At 49.5% G+C, this 15281-nt stretch overlaps 1 protein-coding gene across 1 annotated transcript in view; it reads right to left on the bottom strand.

The window, feature by feature from the left end:
* Window positions 1–15281, bottom strand: part of LOC131188629 (transient receptor potential cation channel subfamily V member 2-like) — a 99937-nt gene that overhangs the window by 72480 nt on the left and 12176 nt on the right. Inside the window, exons 2-3 of the mRNA XM_058164008.1 lie at window positions 6338–6523; window positions 1696–1829 (exon numbers count right to left, since the gene is read on the bottom strand). Coding sequence (XP_058019991.1) covers window positions 1696–1829; window positions 6338–6519 — 316 coding nt within the window. The 5' untranslated portion in view covers window positions 6520–6523. The remainder of the gene's footprint in view (window positions 1–1695; window positions 1830–6337; window positions 6524–15281) is intronic.

Raw genomic sequence — 15281 nt, 5'->3', positions numbered from 1 at the left:
GAGATTGTATAATGTGTTGCTTGAAATAGATTCGGAAAAAGATTTGGTAAAGGACTGTATGATAAAATGGGCACAGAATATTCAGGAACCAATAATGTTGGAAACATGGGAGAAAATCTGGGTTAGAAATGTTAAGTTTACACAAGCACAGAATTTTTTATAGATGGCACTTAGATCCCAAAAAATTATCATGTATGTATCCTAATATCCAAGCAAAATGTTGGAGGTGTGATTGTGATGACGCTACATATTTTCATATTTGGTGGACTTGCAAGAAAATTAAGGCCTTTTGGATAAGAATTTGGTGGATTATTCAAAATGTACTGAAGAAGAAGATAAAGTTCCTGCTGCAATTTTTTCTTTTGGGAATTATAACGGATTGTACAGGGATTGAGACTAAATTGATTCTGAATTTAATAACAGCAGCAAGGTTGTTGATTGGACAATACTGGAAGAAAGAAGAGGTACCTACAATAGAAGAATGGATATTGAAAGTCATTAATTTGGCTGAGATGGCTAAAATCTCAGCTTTTTTAAAAGACAATACGCAGGAAAGATATTTAATTGAATGGAAAAAATGGATTGATTATCTACAAAATAGATATCAGATTAAGAAATATCAGATTGCCTTTGAATAATTAGGAAGTATTATTTTATGTAATGGGGAGGGGGTTGGGAGATGAAAAGATTTGGATGAGGTTAATTAGATTAGAAGGGAAAAATTTTACTCTATGTTTGGTTTATGTATAACAATACCTTGTGATTGACCCGGGAAGCTGGGGACGGGGGAAGGCAGGGGGGAAGGGGGTTTTCTGGGAGGGAGGGGGGGGGAAAGGGGGGGGAAAATGTTTTTGGTTTTTTTAAAACTTTTTCAATAAAAAAAACTATTAAGAAAACTAAAATCATGGCATCCGGCCTTCTCAATTCCTGGCAGATAGATGGCGAAGAAATGGAGGTAGTGACAGATTTTATTTTCCTGGGCTCCAAGATCACCGCAGATGGGACTGCAGCCAAGAAATTAAAAGACACTTTGCTCCTGGGGAGGAAAGCTATGGCAAATCTAGACAGCGTACTAAAAAGCAGAGACATCACCCTGCCAACAAAAGTGCGTATAGTCAAGGCTCTGGTTTTCCCAGTTGCAATGGATGGCTGGGAAAGTTGGACCATAAGGAAGGCTGAGCACCAAAGAATGGAGGCCTTTGAACTCTGGTGCTGGAGAAAACTCCTGCGAGTCCCTTGGACTGCAAGGCCATCCAACCGGTCAGTCCTAGAGGAGATCAACCCTGACTGCTCTTTAGAAGGCCAGATCCTGAAGAGGAAACTGAAATACTTTGGCCACCTAATGAGAAAGAAGGACTCACCAGAGAAGAGCCCAATGCTGGGAAAGATTGAGGGCAAAAGAAGAATGGGACGACAGAAAACGAGGTGGCTGTATGGAGTCAGTGAAGCAGTAGGCATGAGTTTAAATGGACTCCAGTGGATGGTAAAGGACAGGAAGGCCTGGAGGAACGTTGTCCATGGGGTCGCGATGGGTCGGACACGACTTCGCAACTAACAACAAAAGTCTAGAGAAAAGAAGGACTAGAGACGTACATGATAGCAGTGTTCCAACATTAAGGGGTCAACTTATTTTCCAAAGCAACCTTATGCAGATGTAAAGGCACGAGACTGAGCAGGAAACAATAAGTGATCTACCTCTATATTTAATGTCCGTGAGAACACTGAACGTTTTCTGCAGATAATCGCTTAGGCCCTTGAGCAGTTCAGGATCTCCTTCAACCACGGCTGTAAAAATACGGTTCATGTCAAAGCTATTTGGGTCAACCGGTCTGCAAAACAGAAAGGAAAGGAAAAGGATCCAGGTGGGATTCGGTCCTTCGGTCCATGAAAGGTAACTGGTGATTTTGGGCCAATTACCAGGAGACGATGAGTTCTAGTCCTTGCCTTATCCATGAAAGTTGGCTGGATGCCTTTGAGTCAATCACCAGGAGACGTTGATTATCAAATCCCACCTTAACCATGAAAACTGGCTCATAGAATATAGATTAATAAAGTTGGAAGATTAATAATAGGTTAATAAGGTTAATAATAGGTTGGAAGGCTCGATGCCTTTGAGCCAATCCCCAGGAGATGGTGAGTTCTAGTCCTGCCTTAGGCACGAAAGCTGGCTGGGTGACTTTGGGCCAGTCTCTCTCTCTCTCAGCCCAACCCAAAAGGGCTGTTGTTGTTGTGGGGAAAATAGAAGGAGGAAGGTGCATTGGATGTGTTCACCGTTATCTGGAAAAATAACGGAAGCAGGAAACAAATGAATAATTGTGTTTGTGCATTGTTTTACGACTCCTGCACAGGACCGCAAAGAAACCCATACGCCATTAATAATAATAATAATAATAATAATAATAATAATAATAATAATAATAATAATAATAATAATAATAATAATAATAATAATAATAATAATATTTTAATTTGTATACCGCCCTTCTCCCGAAGGACTCAGGGAGGTGAACAGGCAGATAAAATATAAATACACACAATAATTAAAAACAACCCTTAAAAAACTAATTTAAATGCCCAAAATGTTAAAAAACATACTCCCCCGTAAAATAACACAATTTTAAAACCCATCCAATAAAAATAAAAATCAGGCTAGTCCAGCCATATGAAATAAATAAGTTTTAAGTTCGCGGCGAAAGGTCCTAAGGTCAGGTAATTGTCGAAGTCCGAGGGGAAGTTCGTTCCACAGGGTCGGAGCTCCCACAGAGAAGGCCCTCCCCCTGGGGGCCGCCAGTCGACACTGTTTGGCTGACGGCACCCTGAGGAGTCCCTCTCTGTGGGAGCGTGCGGACGATGGGAGATAGAAGCCGGCAGTAGGCGGTCCCGTAGATAGCCGGTCCTAAGCCATGGGCGCTTTAAAGGTGGTAACCAATACCTTGAAGCGCACCGGAAAGCAACAGGTAGCCAGTGCAGTCTGCGCAGGATGGGTGTTATGTGGGAGCTCGAGACGCTCCTCTATAACCCGCGCAGCCGCGTTCTGAACTAGCTGAAGTCTCCGGGTGCTCTTCAAGGGGAGCCCCATGTAGAGAGCATTGCAGTAGTCCAGGCGAGAGGTAACGAGAGCATGAGTGACTGTGCATAAGGCATCCCGGTCCAGGAAGGGACGCAACTGGCGGATCAGGCGAACCTGATAAAATGCTCTCCTGGAGACGGTCGCCAAATGGTCTTCAAAGGACAACCGACCATCCAGGAGCACGCCCAAGTTGTGTACCTTCTCCATCGGGGCCAATGATTCACCCCCGACAGACAGCCGCATCTGCAGCTGACTGTACCGAGGTGCCGGCATCCACAGCCACTCCGTCTTGGAGGGATTAAGTTTGAGCCTGTTCCTCCCCATCCAGACCCGTACGGCTTCCAGACACCGGGACAGCACTTCGACAGCTTCACTGGGGTGGCCCGGGGTGGAAAAGTACAGCTGGGTGTCATCAGCGTACAGTTGGTATCTCACCCCAAAGCCACTGATGATCTCACCCAGCGGCTTCATATAGATGTTGAACAGGAGGGGTGAGAGAATCGACCCTGTGGCACCCACATGAGGCACCTTGAGTCGATCTCTGCCCCCTGTCAACACCGTCTGCATCCTATCAGAGAGGTAGGAGGAGAACCACCGATAAGCGGTGCCTCCACTCCCAACCCTCCAACCGGCGCAGCAGGATACCATGGTCGATGGTATCAAAAGCCGCTGAGAGGTCTAATAGGACCAGGGCAGAGGAGTAACCCCTATCCCTGGCCCTCCAGAGATCATCCACCAGTGCGACCAAAGCTGTCTCCGTACTGTATCCGGGCCGGAAGCCGGACTGGAACGGGTCTAGATAGACAGCTTCATCCAGGTACTGGGGTAGCTGACATGCCACCACACTCTCCACAACCTTCGCCGTAAAGCGAAGATTGGAGACTGGCAGGTAGTTCCCTAAAACAGCTGGGTCCAGGGAAGGCTTCTTGAGGAGGGGTCTCACCACAGCCTCTTTCAAGGCCGCGGGAAAGACCCCCTCCCGCAAAGAAGCATTTGTAATCCCCTGGAGCCAGCCTCGTGTCACCTCCTGAGTAGCCAGTACTAACCAGGAGGGGCACGGATCCAGTAAACATGTGGTGGCGTTCAACCTACCCAGCAACCTGTCCATGTCCTCGGGAGTCACAGGATCAAAGTCATCCCAAACCACCTCAACAAGACGGGCCTCGGAACCCTCGCCTGGATCTACCCAATTTTGATCCAATCCGTCCAGAAGCTGAATGATTTTGTCGTATAGATAACCGTTAAACTCCTCGGCACGCCCTTGTAGGGGGTCCTCCCGCCCCTCCTGTTGAAGGAGCGAGCGGGTCACCCGAAACAGGGCGGCCGGGCGGTTATCTGCCGACGCAATGAGGGAGGAAACGTAGGAACGCTTCGCAACCCTCATTGCCACTAGGTAGGTCCTACTATAGGACCTAACTAGTGTCCGGTCAGCCTCAGAGCGGCTGGATCTCCAGGCACTCTCTAGGCGTCTTCTCCGGCGCTTCATCTCCCTCAGCTCCTCGGAGAACCAAGGAGCTGGTTGAGACCGACGCCGGGTCAGAGGCCGCAAAGGCACGACACGGTCCAAAGCTCCAGCCGCGGCCCGTTCCCAGGCCGCAACTAGCTCTTCAGTCGAGTCGTGGGCCAGGTGTTCGGGAAACGGCCCAAGCTCCGTCAGGAACCTCTCCGGGTCCATCAGGCGCCTGGGACGGAACCAACGCATTGGTTCCGTCTCCCTGCGATGGTGGGTAGCGGTCAGAAAGTCTAGACGAAGGAGAAAATGATCTGACCATGACAAAGGTTCCACAACTAAATCATTTAAAACCAGATCATTAGACCACTGGCCAGAGATAAAAATCAAGTCTAGGGTACCTCCCCCGACGCGGGTAGGGCCGTCAATTAACTGAATCAGGTCCATGGCCGTCATGGAAGCCATGAACTCCTGAGCTGTCGAGGATGCTACGCCGGCTGATGGCAAATTGAAATCCCCCATGACCAACAGTCTGGGGGTTTCAACTGCCAACCCGGCCAGCAACTCCAACAGCTCAGGCAGGGCTGTAGTCACGCAGCAAGGAGCCAGGTACGTGATCAACAAGTCCACCTGAGTTCTACGACCCCACTTCACGAAGAGGGATTCACACCCAGCTATCTGAGGCACAGTGGTTTCCCTCGGCTCAAGACTCTCCTTGATGATAACCGCCACTCCTCCACCCCTACCCTGGGCCCTCGGCTGATGGAATGCTCGGAAGCCTGGTGGGCACATCTCCACTAGGGGGACCCCCCCTTCGGTGCCCAACCAGGTCTCCGTAACGCCCATAACGTCCGCGGTCCCTTCCTGAATAAGATCTGAAATCAGGGGGGCTTTATTAACCGCAGACCTGGCATTACATAACATCAGCCGGAGGCCCAGGTCCCGATTATCCTGGCCACTCGGGTCACGGGAAATTTCTGGGGGGCCGGAGCACGCAATCGCTCGTAAACAGCGAGGGCGAGCCCCCGAAACCTGATGTGCCCCCCCTTCCATCATATCTGCCTCTCCCACTTACCGTAGTAATAGCTTGACCCTGACAAACTGGAACGACACCCCTCGCCATAAACCCAGGACCTATTAAGTTACACAACACATGGTGGACCTAGCCCCTTCCTGACGGGCCCATCCACCCCCAAAACCAAACCTGTCAGTTTCCTCCCCTTAAAATTCCCCTTAAAACTCCCCGGTAAAAAACGATTAAAACAGTTCATTAAAAATCCCCTAAGCCTCCTAGATTTCGCATGCCAACTCTCGGGGTTCCAAAACCCGTCCTCGAGATGTGCCCTCGATAGTGTGGAGGGCCAGACCTGCGAGAGAGGGGAATCTCGCAGGGCAAGAAGGTCCGCAGTTGAAAATCTTCGCATCAATAAAAATACAGTACAGTCAGCAGTCCATCCAAGCCGGTCAAGATGTCAAAATGTCATTGCAGCAAGACTAGGCTCCCTGGCTGGCGAGATGGACCATGGACTTCCAGGATTCCGTGGGGCCGTTATTCTACCCCCAAACCCAAACGGCCCCACTTTCCCAGGTCCAGATGACAAGCCATTCTCCTCCAAGTCAGTCCGTACGGCCTTGGTGTTAAAGTCAATGTGGGCCTTGATGTCAAAAAAGGGGGGTCTAAAAGAGGGCCAGCCTCGCCTCCAATTCCTCCCTCAACGGGCCGAACTGGCAATGCAGGTGGAAATCAATGCAAAGTTCTTTCTGGTCATGAAAATCTGCAAAATAATTCTCACCGGTATCAGTGATAAATTACTTACTTGTTAGGTCTTTGGAACCACGGCAATTTCACCTCAATCTTGCCGACGGAAGGGGCTTCTTGTTGGAAAGGGGTCTCCAAGGGTGGCGGTCCATGGTCCTCCCCAGCTGCCTCCTTCGCGGCTGCATTCAAATCCTCTCCAAGGCCATCATCCATCTCCAGGGTAAAGCGGGGTCTGTCCATCGTCCTGACAGGGTGACAGTGGCAGGTGGGCCAAGAGCTGACCCCAAAGAGTTGAAAGAACTGGATAAGGAAGGATTGGGGGGAAGAGATTGGCCTTGGAGTCTTAGTGGACAACCAACTAAATAGGAGCCAGCCGTGTGCAGCGGCAGCCAAAAAAGCCAATTCAATCCTAAACTGCATTAATAGGGGGATTCAATCAAGATCAAGGGAGGTACTAAGACCACTCTATAAAACCTTAGTAAGGACACACCTGGAGTCCTGCATCCAGTTTTGGTCCCCACACTATAAAAAAGAGGTTGAGACTCTAGAAAAAGTGCAGAGAAGAGCAACCAGGATGTTGAGGGGACTGGAAGCTGAAGCATACGATGGACGGTTGCAGGAAGTGGGGCATCATGGCTAGTCTAGTGAAGAGAAGGACCAGGAGAGACAGGAAAGCATCTTCCAATATTTGAGGGGTTGCCCCAGAGAGGAGGAAGGGGGTCAAACTATTCTCCAAAGCACTTGAAGGCCAGACAAGGAACAATGAATAGAAACTGAACAAGGAGAGATTCAACCTGGAAATAAGGAGAATTTTTCTGACAGTGAGAACAGTCAATTGATGGAACAGAAGTTGCCTTGGGAAGTTGTGGGAGCTTTATCACTGGAAGTTTTTAAGAAGAGGTTGGGACAACCATTTGTTTGAAATGAGGGTAGGGTTTCCTGCTTGGGCGGGGGGTTGGGCTGGATGACCTACAAAGTCCCTTCCAACAATCTGTTAAATAAAATATATCCCATTAGTAGCAAAGTAAGCGTTTACTGCCTCTGATCTAAAATGAAACTGCCAGTCTGTTATGGCCTTCTGCGCATGCTCTAAACTCACCTCATTCACCAGCCCAAATGTTTTATTTTAGGATGGGACGGAGATACTCACTGAGGTGGGTTTTCACGATGCTTAATCGTCCCAAATCTCCAGAATCCTTTGCAGGGACCTTCAGCGATCCATTTCGACCTGATCTTTGGCCCGCAACCCCAATACAACCACTCTGCGGCATGTTGGAAGAGCAGCGGTTCTATTTTATTTATTTATTTATTTATTTATTTATTTATTTATTTATTTATTTATTTATTTATTTATTTAGCGTATTTGTATACCGCCCTATCTCCCTAGGGACTCAGGGCGGTTCACAGGCAAATAAAAAAGTACATATAAATACAGAATAAAATATCAATTAAAAAACTTATTCTACACAGCCAAATAATTAAAAAGAACAATATAAATAGTAAAACCCATTAAAACCAATATAAATTTAAAATCTAGTCCAGTCCTGCGCAGATGAATAACTATGTTTTAAGCTCGCGGCGGAAGTTCGGAGATCCGGAAGTTGACGGAGTCCTGGGGGGAGTTCGTTCCAGAGGGTGGGAGCCCCCACAGAGAAGGCCCTTCCTCTGGGTGTCGCCAAACGACACTGTCTAGCAGACGGCACCCTGAGGAGTCCCTCTCTGTGAGAGCGCACGGGTCGGTGAGAGGTATTCGGTAGCAGCAGGTGGTCCCGTAAGTAGCCCGGCCCTATGCCATGGAGCGCTTTAAAGATAGTTACCAAAATCTTGAAGCGCACCCGGAAGGCCACAGGTAGCCAGTGCAGTCTGCGCAGGAGAGGTGTCACATGGGAGCCACGAGGGGCTCCCTCTATCACCCGCGCAGCCACATTCTGAACTAACTGAAGCCTCCGGATGCCCTTCAAGGGGAGCCCCATGTAGAGAGCATTGCAGTAATCCAGACGAGACGTCACGAGGGCGTGAGTGACCGTGCATAGGGCATCCCGGTCTAGAAAGGGGCGCAACTGGCGCACCAGGCGAACCTGGTAAAAAGCTCTCCTGGAGACGGCCGTCAAATGATCTTCAAAAGACAGCCGTTCATCCAGGAGGACGCCCAAGTTGTGCACCCTCTCCATCGGGGCCAATGACTCGCCCCCAACAGTCAGCCACGGACTCAGCTGACTGTACCGGGATGCCGGCATCCACAGCCACTCTGTCTTGGAAGGATTAAGCTTGAGCCTGTTTCTCCCCATCCAGACCCGTACGGCTTCCAGACACCGGGACAGCACTTCGATAGCTTCGTTGGGGTGGCCCGGTGTGGAAAAGTACAGCTGAGTGTCATCAGCTTACAGCTGGTACCTCACACCGAAACCACTGATGATCTCACCCAACGGCTTCATATAGATGTTGAACAGAAGGGGCGAGAGAATCAACCCCTGCGGCACCCCACAAGTGAGGCGCCTTGGGGTCGACCTCTGCCCCCCTGTCAACACCGTCTGCGACCGATCGGAGAGATAGGAGGAGAACCACCGATAGACGGTGCCTCCCACTCCCAATCCCTCCAACCGGCGCAGCAAGATACCATGGTCGATGGTATCAAAAGCCGCTGAGAGGTCTAATAGGACCAGGGCAGAGGAGCAACCCCTATCCCTGGCCCTCCAGAGATCATCCACCAACGCGACCAAAGCCATCTCCGTGCTGTATCCGGGCCGGAAACTGGACTGGAACGGGTCTAGATAGACAGTTTCCTCCAGGTGCCGGGGAAACTGACATGCCACCATACTCTCTACAACCTTCGCCGCGAAGCGAAGGTTGGAGACCGGACGATAATTACCTAAAACAGCCGGGTCCAGGGAAGGCTTCTTGAGGAGGGGCCTCACCACCGCCTCTTTCAAGGCGGTCGGAAAGACTCCCTCCAACAAAGAAGCATTCATGATCGCCTGGAGCCAGCCTCGTGTCACCTCCTGAGTGGCCAGTACCAACCAGGAGGGGCACGGGTCCAGTAAACACGTGGTGGCATTCAACCTACCCAGCAGCCTGTCCATGTCCTCGGGAGCCACAGGGTCAAACTCATCCCAAACAATGTCAACAAGACTGCCCTCAGATGCCCCATCTGGATCCCCGCAATTTTGGTCCAGACCGTCCCGAAGCTGAACGATTTTATCGTATAGATAACCGTTAAACTCCTCAGCATGTCCCTGCAACGGGTCATCCCGCTCCCCCTGGTGAAGGAGGGAACGAGTCACCCGAAACAGGGCGGCTGGGTGGTTATCTGCTGACGCAATGAGGGATGAGACGTAGCAACATCTCGTTTCCCTCAGTGCCACAAGGTAGGTCCTATTATAGGACCTAACTTGTGTCCGATCAGCCTCCGAACGACTGGACCTCCACGAACTCTCTAGGCGTCTTCTCCGGTGTTTCATCCCCCTCAGCTCCTCAGAGAACCAAGGAGCTGGTTGGGATCTACGCCGGGTCAGAGGCCGCAAAGGCATGACGCGGTCTAAAGCCCCAGTCACGGCCTGTTCCCAGGCCGCGGCTAGTTCCTCAGCCGTGCCATGAGCCAGACCCTCAGGAAACGGCCCAAGCTCCGTCTGGAACCTCTCCGGGTCCATCAGGCGCCTGGGACGGAACCAGCGTATTGGTTTCGTCTCCCTGCGGCGGTGAGTAGCGGTCAGAAAGTCTAGGCGAAGGAGGGAGTGATCTGACCATGACAAAGTTTCAGTGACTACATCCCTCAAGTCCAGATCCTTCAACCACTGACCAGAGATAAAAATCAAGTCCAGCGTGCCACCCCCCGTGTGAGTAGGGCCATCGACTACTTGGGTCAGGTCCAAGGCCGTCATGGAAGCCATGAACTCCCGAGCTGCTGTCGATGATGTGCCGGAAGATGGCAAGTTGAAGTCCCCCATGACTATAAGTCTGGGGGTCTCCACTGCCACCCCAGCCAGCACCTCCAAGAGCTCGGGCAGGGTGGCTGTCACGTAGCAAGGAGGCAGGTACGCGACAAACAAGCCCATCTGACACTTATGACCCCACCTCACAAAGAGGGATTCACACCCGGCAATCTGAGGTACAGTGGTCTCCCTCGGCTCTAGACTCTCTCTAATAACCACCGCCACTCCCCCACCCCTACCCTGAGCCCTCGGCTGATAGAGTGCACGGGAACCCGGGGGGGACCTTTCCACAAGGCACACTTCAGTGCCCAACCAGGTTTCCGTAACGCCTATAAGATCCGCGGCACCCCCCTGAATGAGATCATGTATTAGGGGGGCCTTATTGGCCACGGACCGGGCATTGCACAACATAAGCCGAAGGCCCAGGCTCTGAGGGTCTTGGCCATCCGGGAAACGGGAGAAGGAAGGGGGATCGGGGCGCGCGATCGCCTGCAAATATCGAGCGCGTGCCCCCCAAAACGATACGATCCCCCCCTCCGCCGTGTCTGCCCCTCCCACTTACCGTGCAAATGAAACCACCCTCACCAAAAGGAACGCAATCCCCCCCCAACCACCGAACCCGTTAAATGACCGCCACGAGCGCACGCAAGGACTGGCTCCCCACCCAACGGGCTACCCCCAACACCCGCCCTACCTTTCCCACCCCTTAAAAACGCCCTATCTAAAAAAAAACAAAGGCTCTTTCTCTTCGCATGCCACCTCTGTGGGTCCCAAGACCCGTCATTGAGGCCAGCCCTAGGTAAAAAAGCGGGCCATTCCTGCGAGGCGGGGGCACCTCGCAGGCGCAAGAATTCCAAGGCTGAATATCGCATAAAGTACATAAATAGGAGATAGAGTCCGATGAGAGGTAGTACCGTCCAGGGTGGCAGAATATTATATCAGGATCATATGGATACCCATCATCCAACAGCTCTTCAGATGGTGGCTGGCATAAAGATGGAAAGATTGAAAAAATGGGCAGATAGAGTCTATGATGACAAAAGAGCTACTGTTCTGCCCAAAGCTCAGTCCTAAAATCCATAACATGAAAACGGTAGTAATTCTCCCTCTGTCAGCGGTGTCCACAGATGTTTCCCGGCAGGTCCTCCAATAGGTCTTAAAACGGTTTCCAATAATCTTCCCCAGCAGTTCTAAAGGAACAGCCATGGCCAAAGAGTCTCAAATGGCCCGTGCCAGGTACAGATGACAATACAATCCAATACAAGATCCAGATGACAAACGTTGCAGATGACAATGCAACTATTCCAGCACTGCAATGCAGCTATTTTAATCCCGGGAAGAAGCAGGCCTAATTAGGCCAGGAAACCTCCATGCTCCCACCACTCTTTCCACCTAGATATTTCAGGGCTAAAGCCTCTCCAGGCCAGCCCCTCGCTCCAAGGTCACAAGTCCTATCCAGGTCTGCCCATTCCACCTGGCTCAGCCTGACCACAAGGTCCGACCAGACACCAGACACCTCCAAAAGGGCCAGCACGCTGGAAAATGCCGCTGATGAAACCGCAGCCCGGAGCACGGGTAGAAAGTCTCGGGTGGGAGCCATGGGGGGCCCAACACAGCCCTTCACCCCCGCATCAAAGTGGAAGTGAAAAGAGCCGAAGCAGACAAGGAACCGCTGGATGGAACAAGCAGGAGAGAAAAAACAAGCCGCGGTCTCGCCTTCACCGAGAATCAGCCGCGGCCTCGCCTCACGCCCCATGCCTCACGCCCAGGAAAATGGCTGCCATCCGCAGCTCGCCCTCATCCTTCCGGTCTCGTTCTCAGCAGCCGTGGTTCCGAGAAGGTCCATAGACCCCTCCCACGGCTGCTTGAGAGATGGCAAGTCCGATCGGGGGGGGGGGGGTGCAAGCCGCTCCGCAAGCCTCCTGGACGCCGCCATCCCTCCGGTAATCCCCGTCGGCAGCTCCAATCTCCTATCGAGCTGCCATCTTGCGCATGCACAGAGCCAAAAACAAAAACAAAACAAAACACTACACTACACAGGGTAATGAAGCCTCAAGTATCTCTGCCGGCTAGGATGTTGCTGCCATTATACCCTTGAAAATGAGGAAGTGGTCAGAGTTCTCAGGCTCGAGAAGACAAATTAGATCAGACACACAACCATGAGATGTGGCATTTCTCCAATTCAGGTTTGTATTTTTTTTATTAAAAAGTTTTACAGAAAATTTCCACAAATTCCTCCTCCACCTCCCTCCTCCACCTCCCTCCTCCACCCAATCCCCCACCCCCCCGGACTTCCCAGAGCAAAATACAGGGTAACAATCATAAGCTAGAATACGCTAATGATCCATAAACTCCCATCCCTCCCCTAGAGCCTTAACTCCCCTTTTACATAAAGAAAAATATACAAATACATTTTTTACTTTCTATTCATTCATAAGCTATTTGGTACTTCTTGGTCTGATATTTGTTTTGAATATAATCAATCCATCTTCTCCATTCCAGTATATATCTTTCTTGTGAATAGTCTTTTAGATATGCTGAGATTTTTGCCATCTCCGCTAAATTCGCTACTTTTAATATCCACTCTTCAATGGTAGGCAGATATTCCTTCTTCCAAAATTGCGCTACCAATAGTCTAGCTGCTGATATTAAATTTAAGATCAATTTAGTCTCTATTGCCGTACAGTCCGTAATTATACCCAATAAAAACAACTGCGGAGTAAACTTTTTCAAAATATTTTGCATAACCCACCAAATTTTTATCCAAAATGCTTTGATTTTTTTACACGTCCACCATATATGATAATAAGTAGCATTATCACAATCACATCTCCAACACTTAGCTTGCAAATTCGGATACATACAGGCCAGTTTTTTAGGATCTAGATCCCCAAATTGTATCCTTTCTATTATTTTAAATAAAAATTGCCAATTCAATTGATCAAATGCCTTCTCACCATCCAGAAAGAAGAGCGCTGCCGAGACTTGGTTGTTTCTTTCCAAATATTCCAATAGATTTACAATTTGTCTTACATTATATCTCATTTGTCTCCCTCTTATAAATCCTGATTGGTCATTGTGAATCATTTGACTCATGACTAACAAGCTTCGGCCTGCTTGGCTCCAGCACCCATCCCACAACAGCGCCCAACAACTGCGGCCCGAGGGAAAAAACCTCCAAGAGGAAACATAAACACCACTCGATTCGCAAGACAAGCCGCGGACGTTCCCCTCCCCACTGAAGAAACAAAGGCACCTCCGTCGGCTGGAACACCTCCCGACGACCCTGCCGGAGAGGATGACCCTATGGTAAGTGCACCAATTCCCCCCTTCGCTATTAAAGTTAACTTAATAATTCCAGGCAGGGGGGAAAGAAAGTTCAGCTTTTCATCCACAGACTAACGGGGCTGTAGAAAAATTGAACTTGATGGTAGAACAGTATATTTGGTGTTATGTAAACTACCAGCAAGAAAACTGGGCTGATCTGTTACCTTTTGCAGAAGTAGCATATAATAATGCCGTACACGGTAGCACGGGATTAACTCCTTTTCAGATAACCACCTGCATGGATTTTGTGCCGATGCCTGAGCTCCCTCCCACTTCTGTGTCCCTAACGGATTCATTGAAAAAAGGGGTGCGAGAACACAAAAAAAGCCTTGGCTGAAGCAGCTGAAAAATATAAAGCCCAGGCAGACAAACACCGATCCCTTCAACCCCCTTTTCGGGTGGGGGATAAAGTGTTTTTGTCTACTAAATATTTAAGATTAAGATTACCTAGCAAAAAATTTGGGCCTAAATTTTTAGGTCCTTTCCCCATTGTAAAGATAATTAACCCGGTAACTATCCGGCTTAACCTCCCTCGAATATTAGGGAAGATACACCCGGTGTTTCACAGTAGCTTATTGAAACTGGGTAGGGAATCTAGGTTGAGACCCTTACCAGCTGCTCCCCCCACCCTCCTTTAATAATCCAGGGAGAGACCCACTATGAAATTAAAAAGATCCTGGACTCTAGACTATACAGAGGTCACTTACAATATTTGTTCCACTGGAAGGGATACCCATTGTCTGAAGCTACTTGAGTAAAAAGCTGGGATGTAAATGCTGATGCTCTAATCAAACAATATCATGATAAATTCCCTGACAAACCTAAAGGTCCTCCTGGGAGGGGGGAGAGGGGGTTAGAAGGAGAGTTAGTAGCGTTAATCCCATTTTGCGTTTGTCTGTTTTCTTTTCTAGGAAGTATTTTCTTCTGCAAGAGGGGACGCCTGTCAGCTTTGAAAGCCATACTAGGTCGATGGCTTCCATGCACTGCCACAATTCTCCTCTGTGGGAAAGGAGGGGAGGAGGGTGGAAGTGCAAGGGATGATTAGACATAATAACATTTTCTGCCGGTCAAGGTCAAGCTGGGTTCGCATCTGGAGAAGGAGTGGCTGGAGTGAGGCTTCGATATGGGACGGTTGAGGATTGGAGCATGTGACCGGCAGAGGGGTCATGAGGGTGGAGATTTTGGGGTTTGTATTACTGAGGGAGGAACCGGAACCCTCAGTTTCGGTTTTCCTCCAACTGTGCCAGGTTACCTATGCTAGTAAAAGAACTTTGAAAGATGTTGGTTTCGGAGTTTTTCTGCAGGAGGGGTTTTCTGGAACGTTGATTCAGAGGAAGCAAGAACAATTTCTGACCTTTGTGCGTTTAACCCCTGTGTCTAAAGCAGAAAAACAGCATCCCGATGCTTGTAAGAGGTCATTTCTTCTTGGACTAGAGGTCATCTAGTGCAATGGTGGGTTTTAATTTTTTTTACTACTGTTCTGTGGGCGTGGCTTGATGGTCATATGACAGTGGGTGTGGCTTGATGGTCATGTGACTCAGTGGGCATGGCCAATTCAATGTCACTCACATCAACGGTGCATTTGGCCCCTCCCCTCCCAGCCATTCCTTATCACACCCAGCCTCAACCTATCTATAGTTCTCTAAAAATGTTGTTCACCATTTTTCAACTTTATTATCTACATACTATAGATGCACTTTCACTTTCACTGAAAGGAGGAAATGGCTCACATGTTTTGCCCAAGAG

This window comes from Ahaetulla prasina, chromosome 1 (assembly GCF_028640845.1).
Source record: "Ahaetulla prasina isolate Xishuangbanna chromosome 1, ASM2864084v1, whole genome shotgun sequence".
Classification (NCBI taxonomy): Eukaryota; Metazoa; Chordata; class Lepidosauria; order Squamata; family Colubridae; genus Ahaetulla; species Ahaetulla prasina.
The sequence above is the reverse complement of the archived record's forward strand: the minus strand, read 5'-3'. Positions and strand labels throughout refer to the sequence as shown.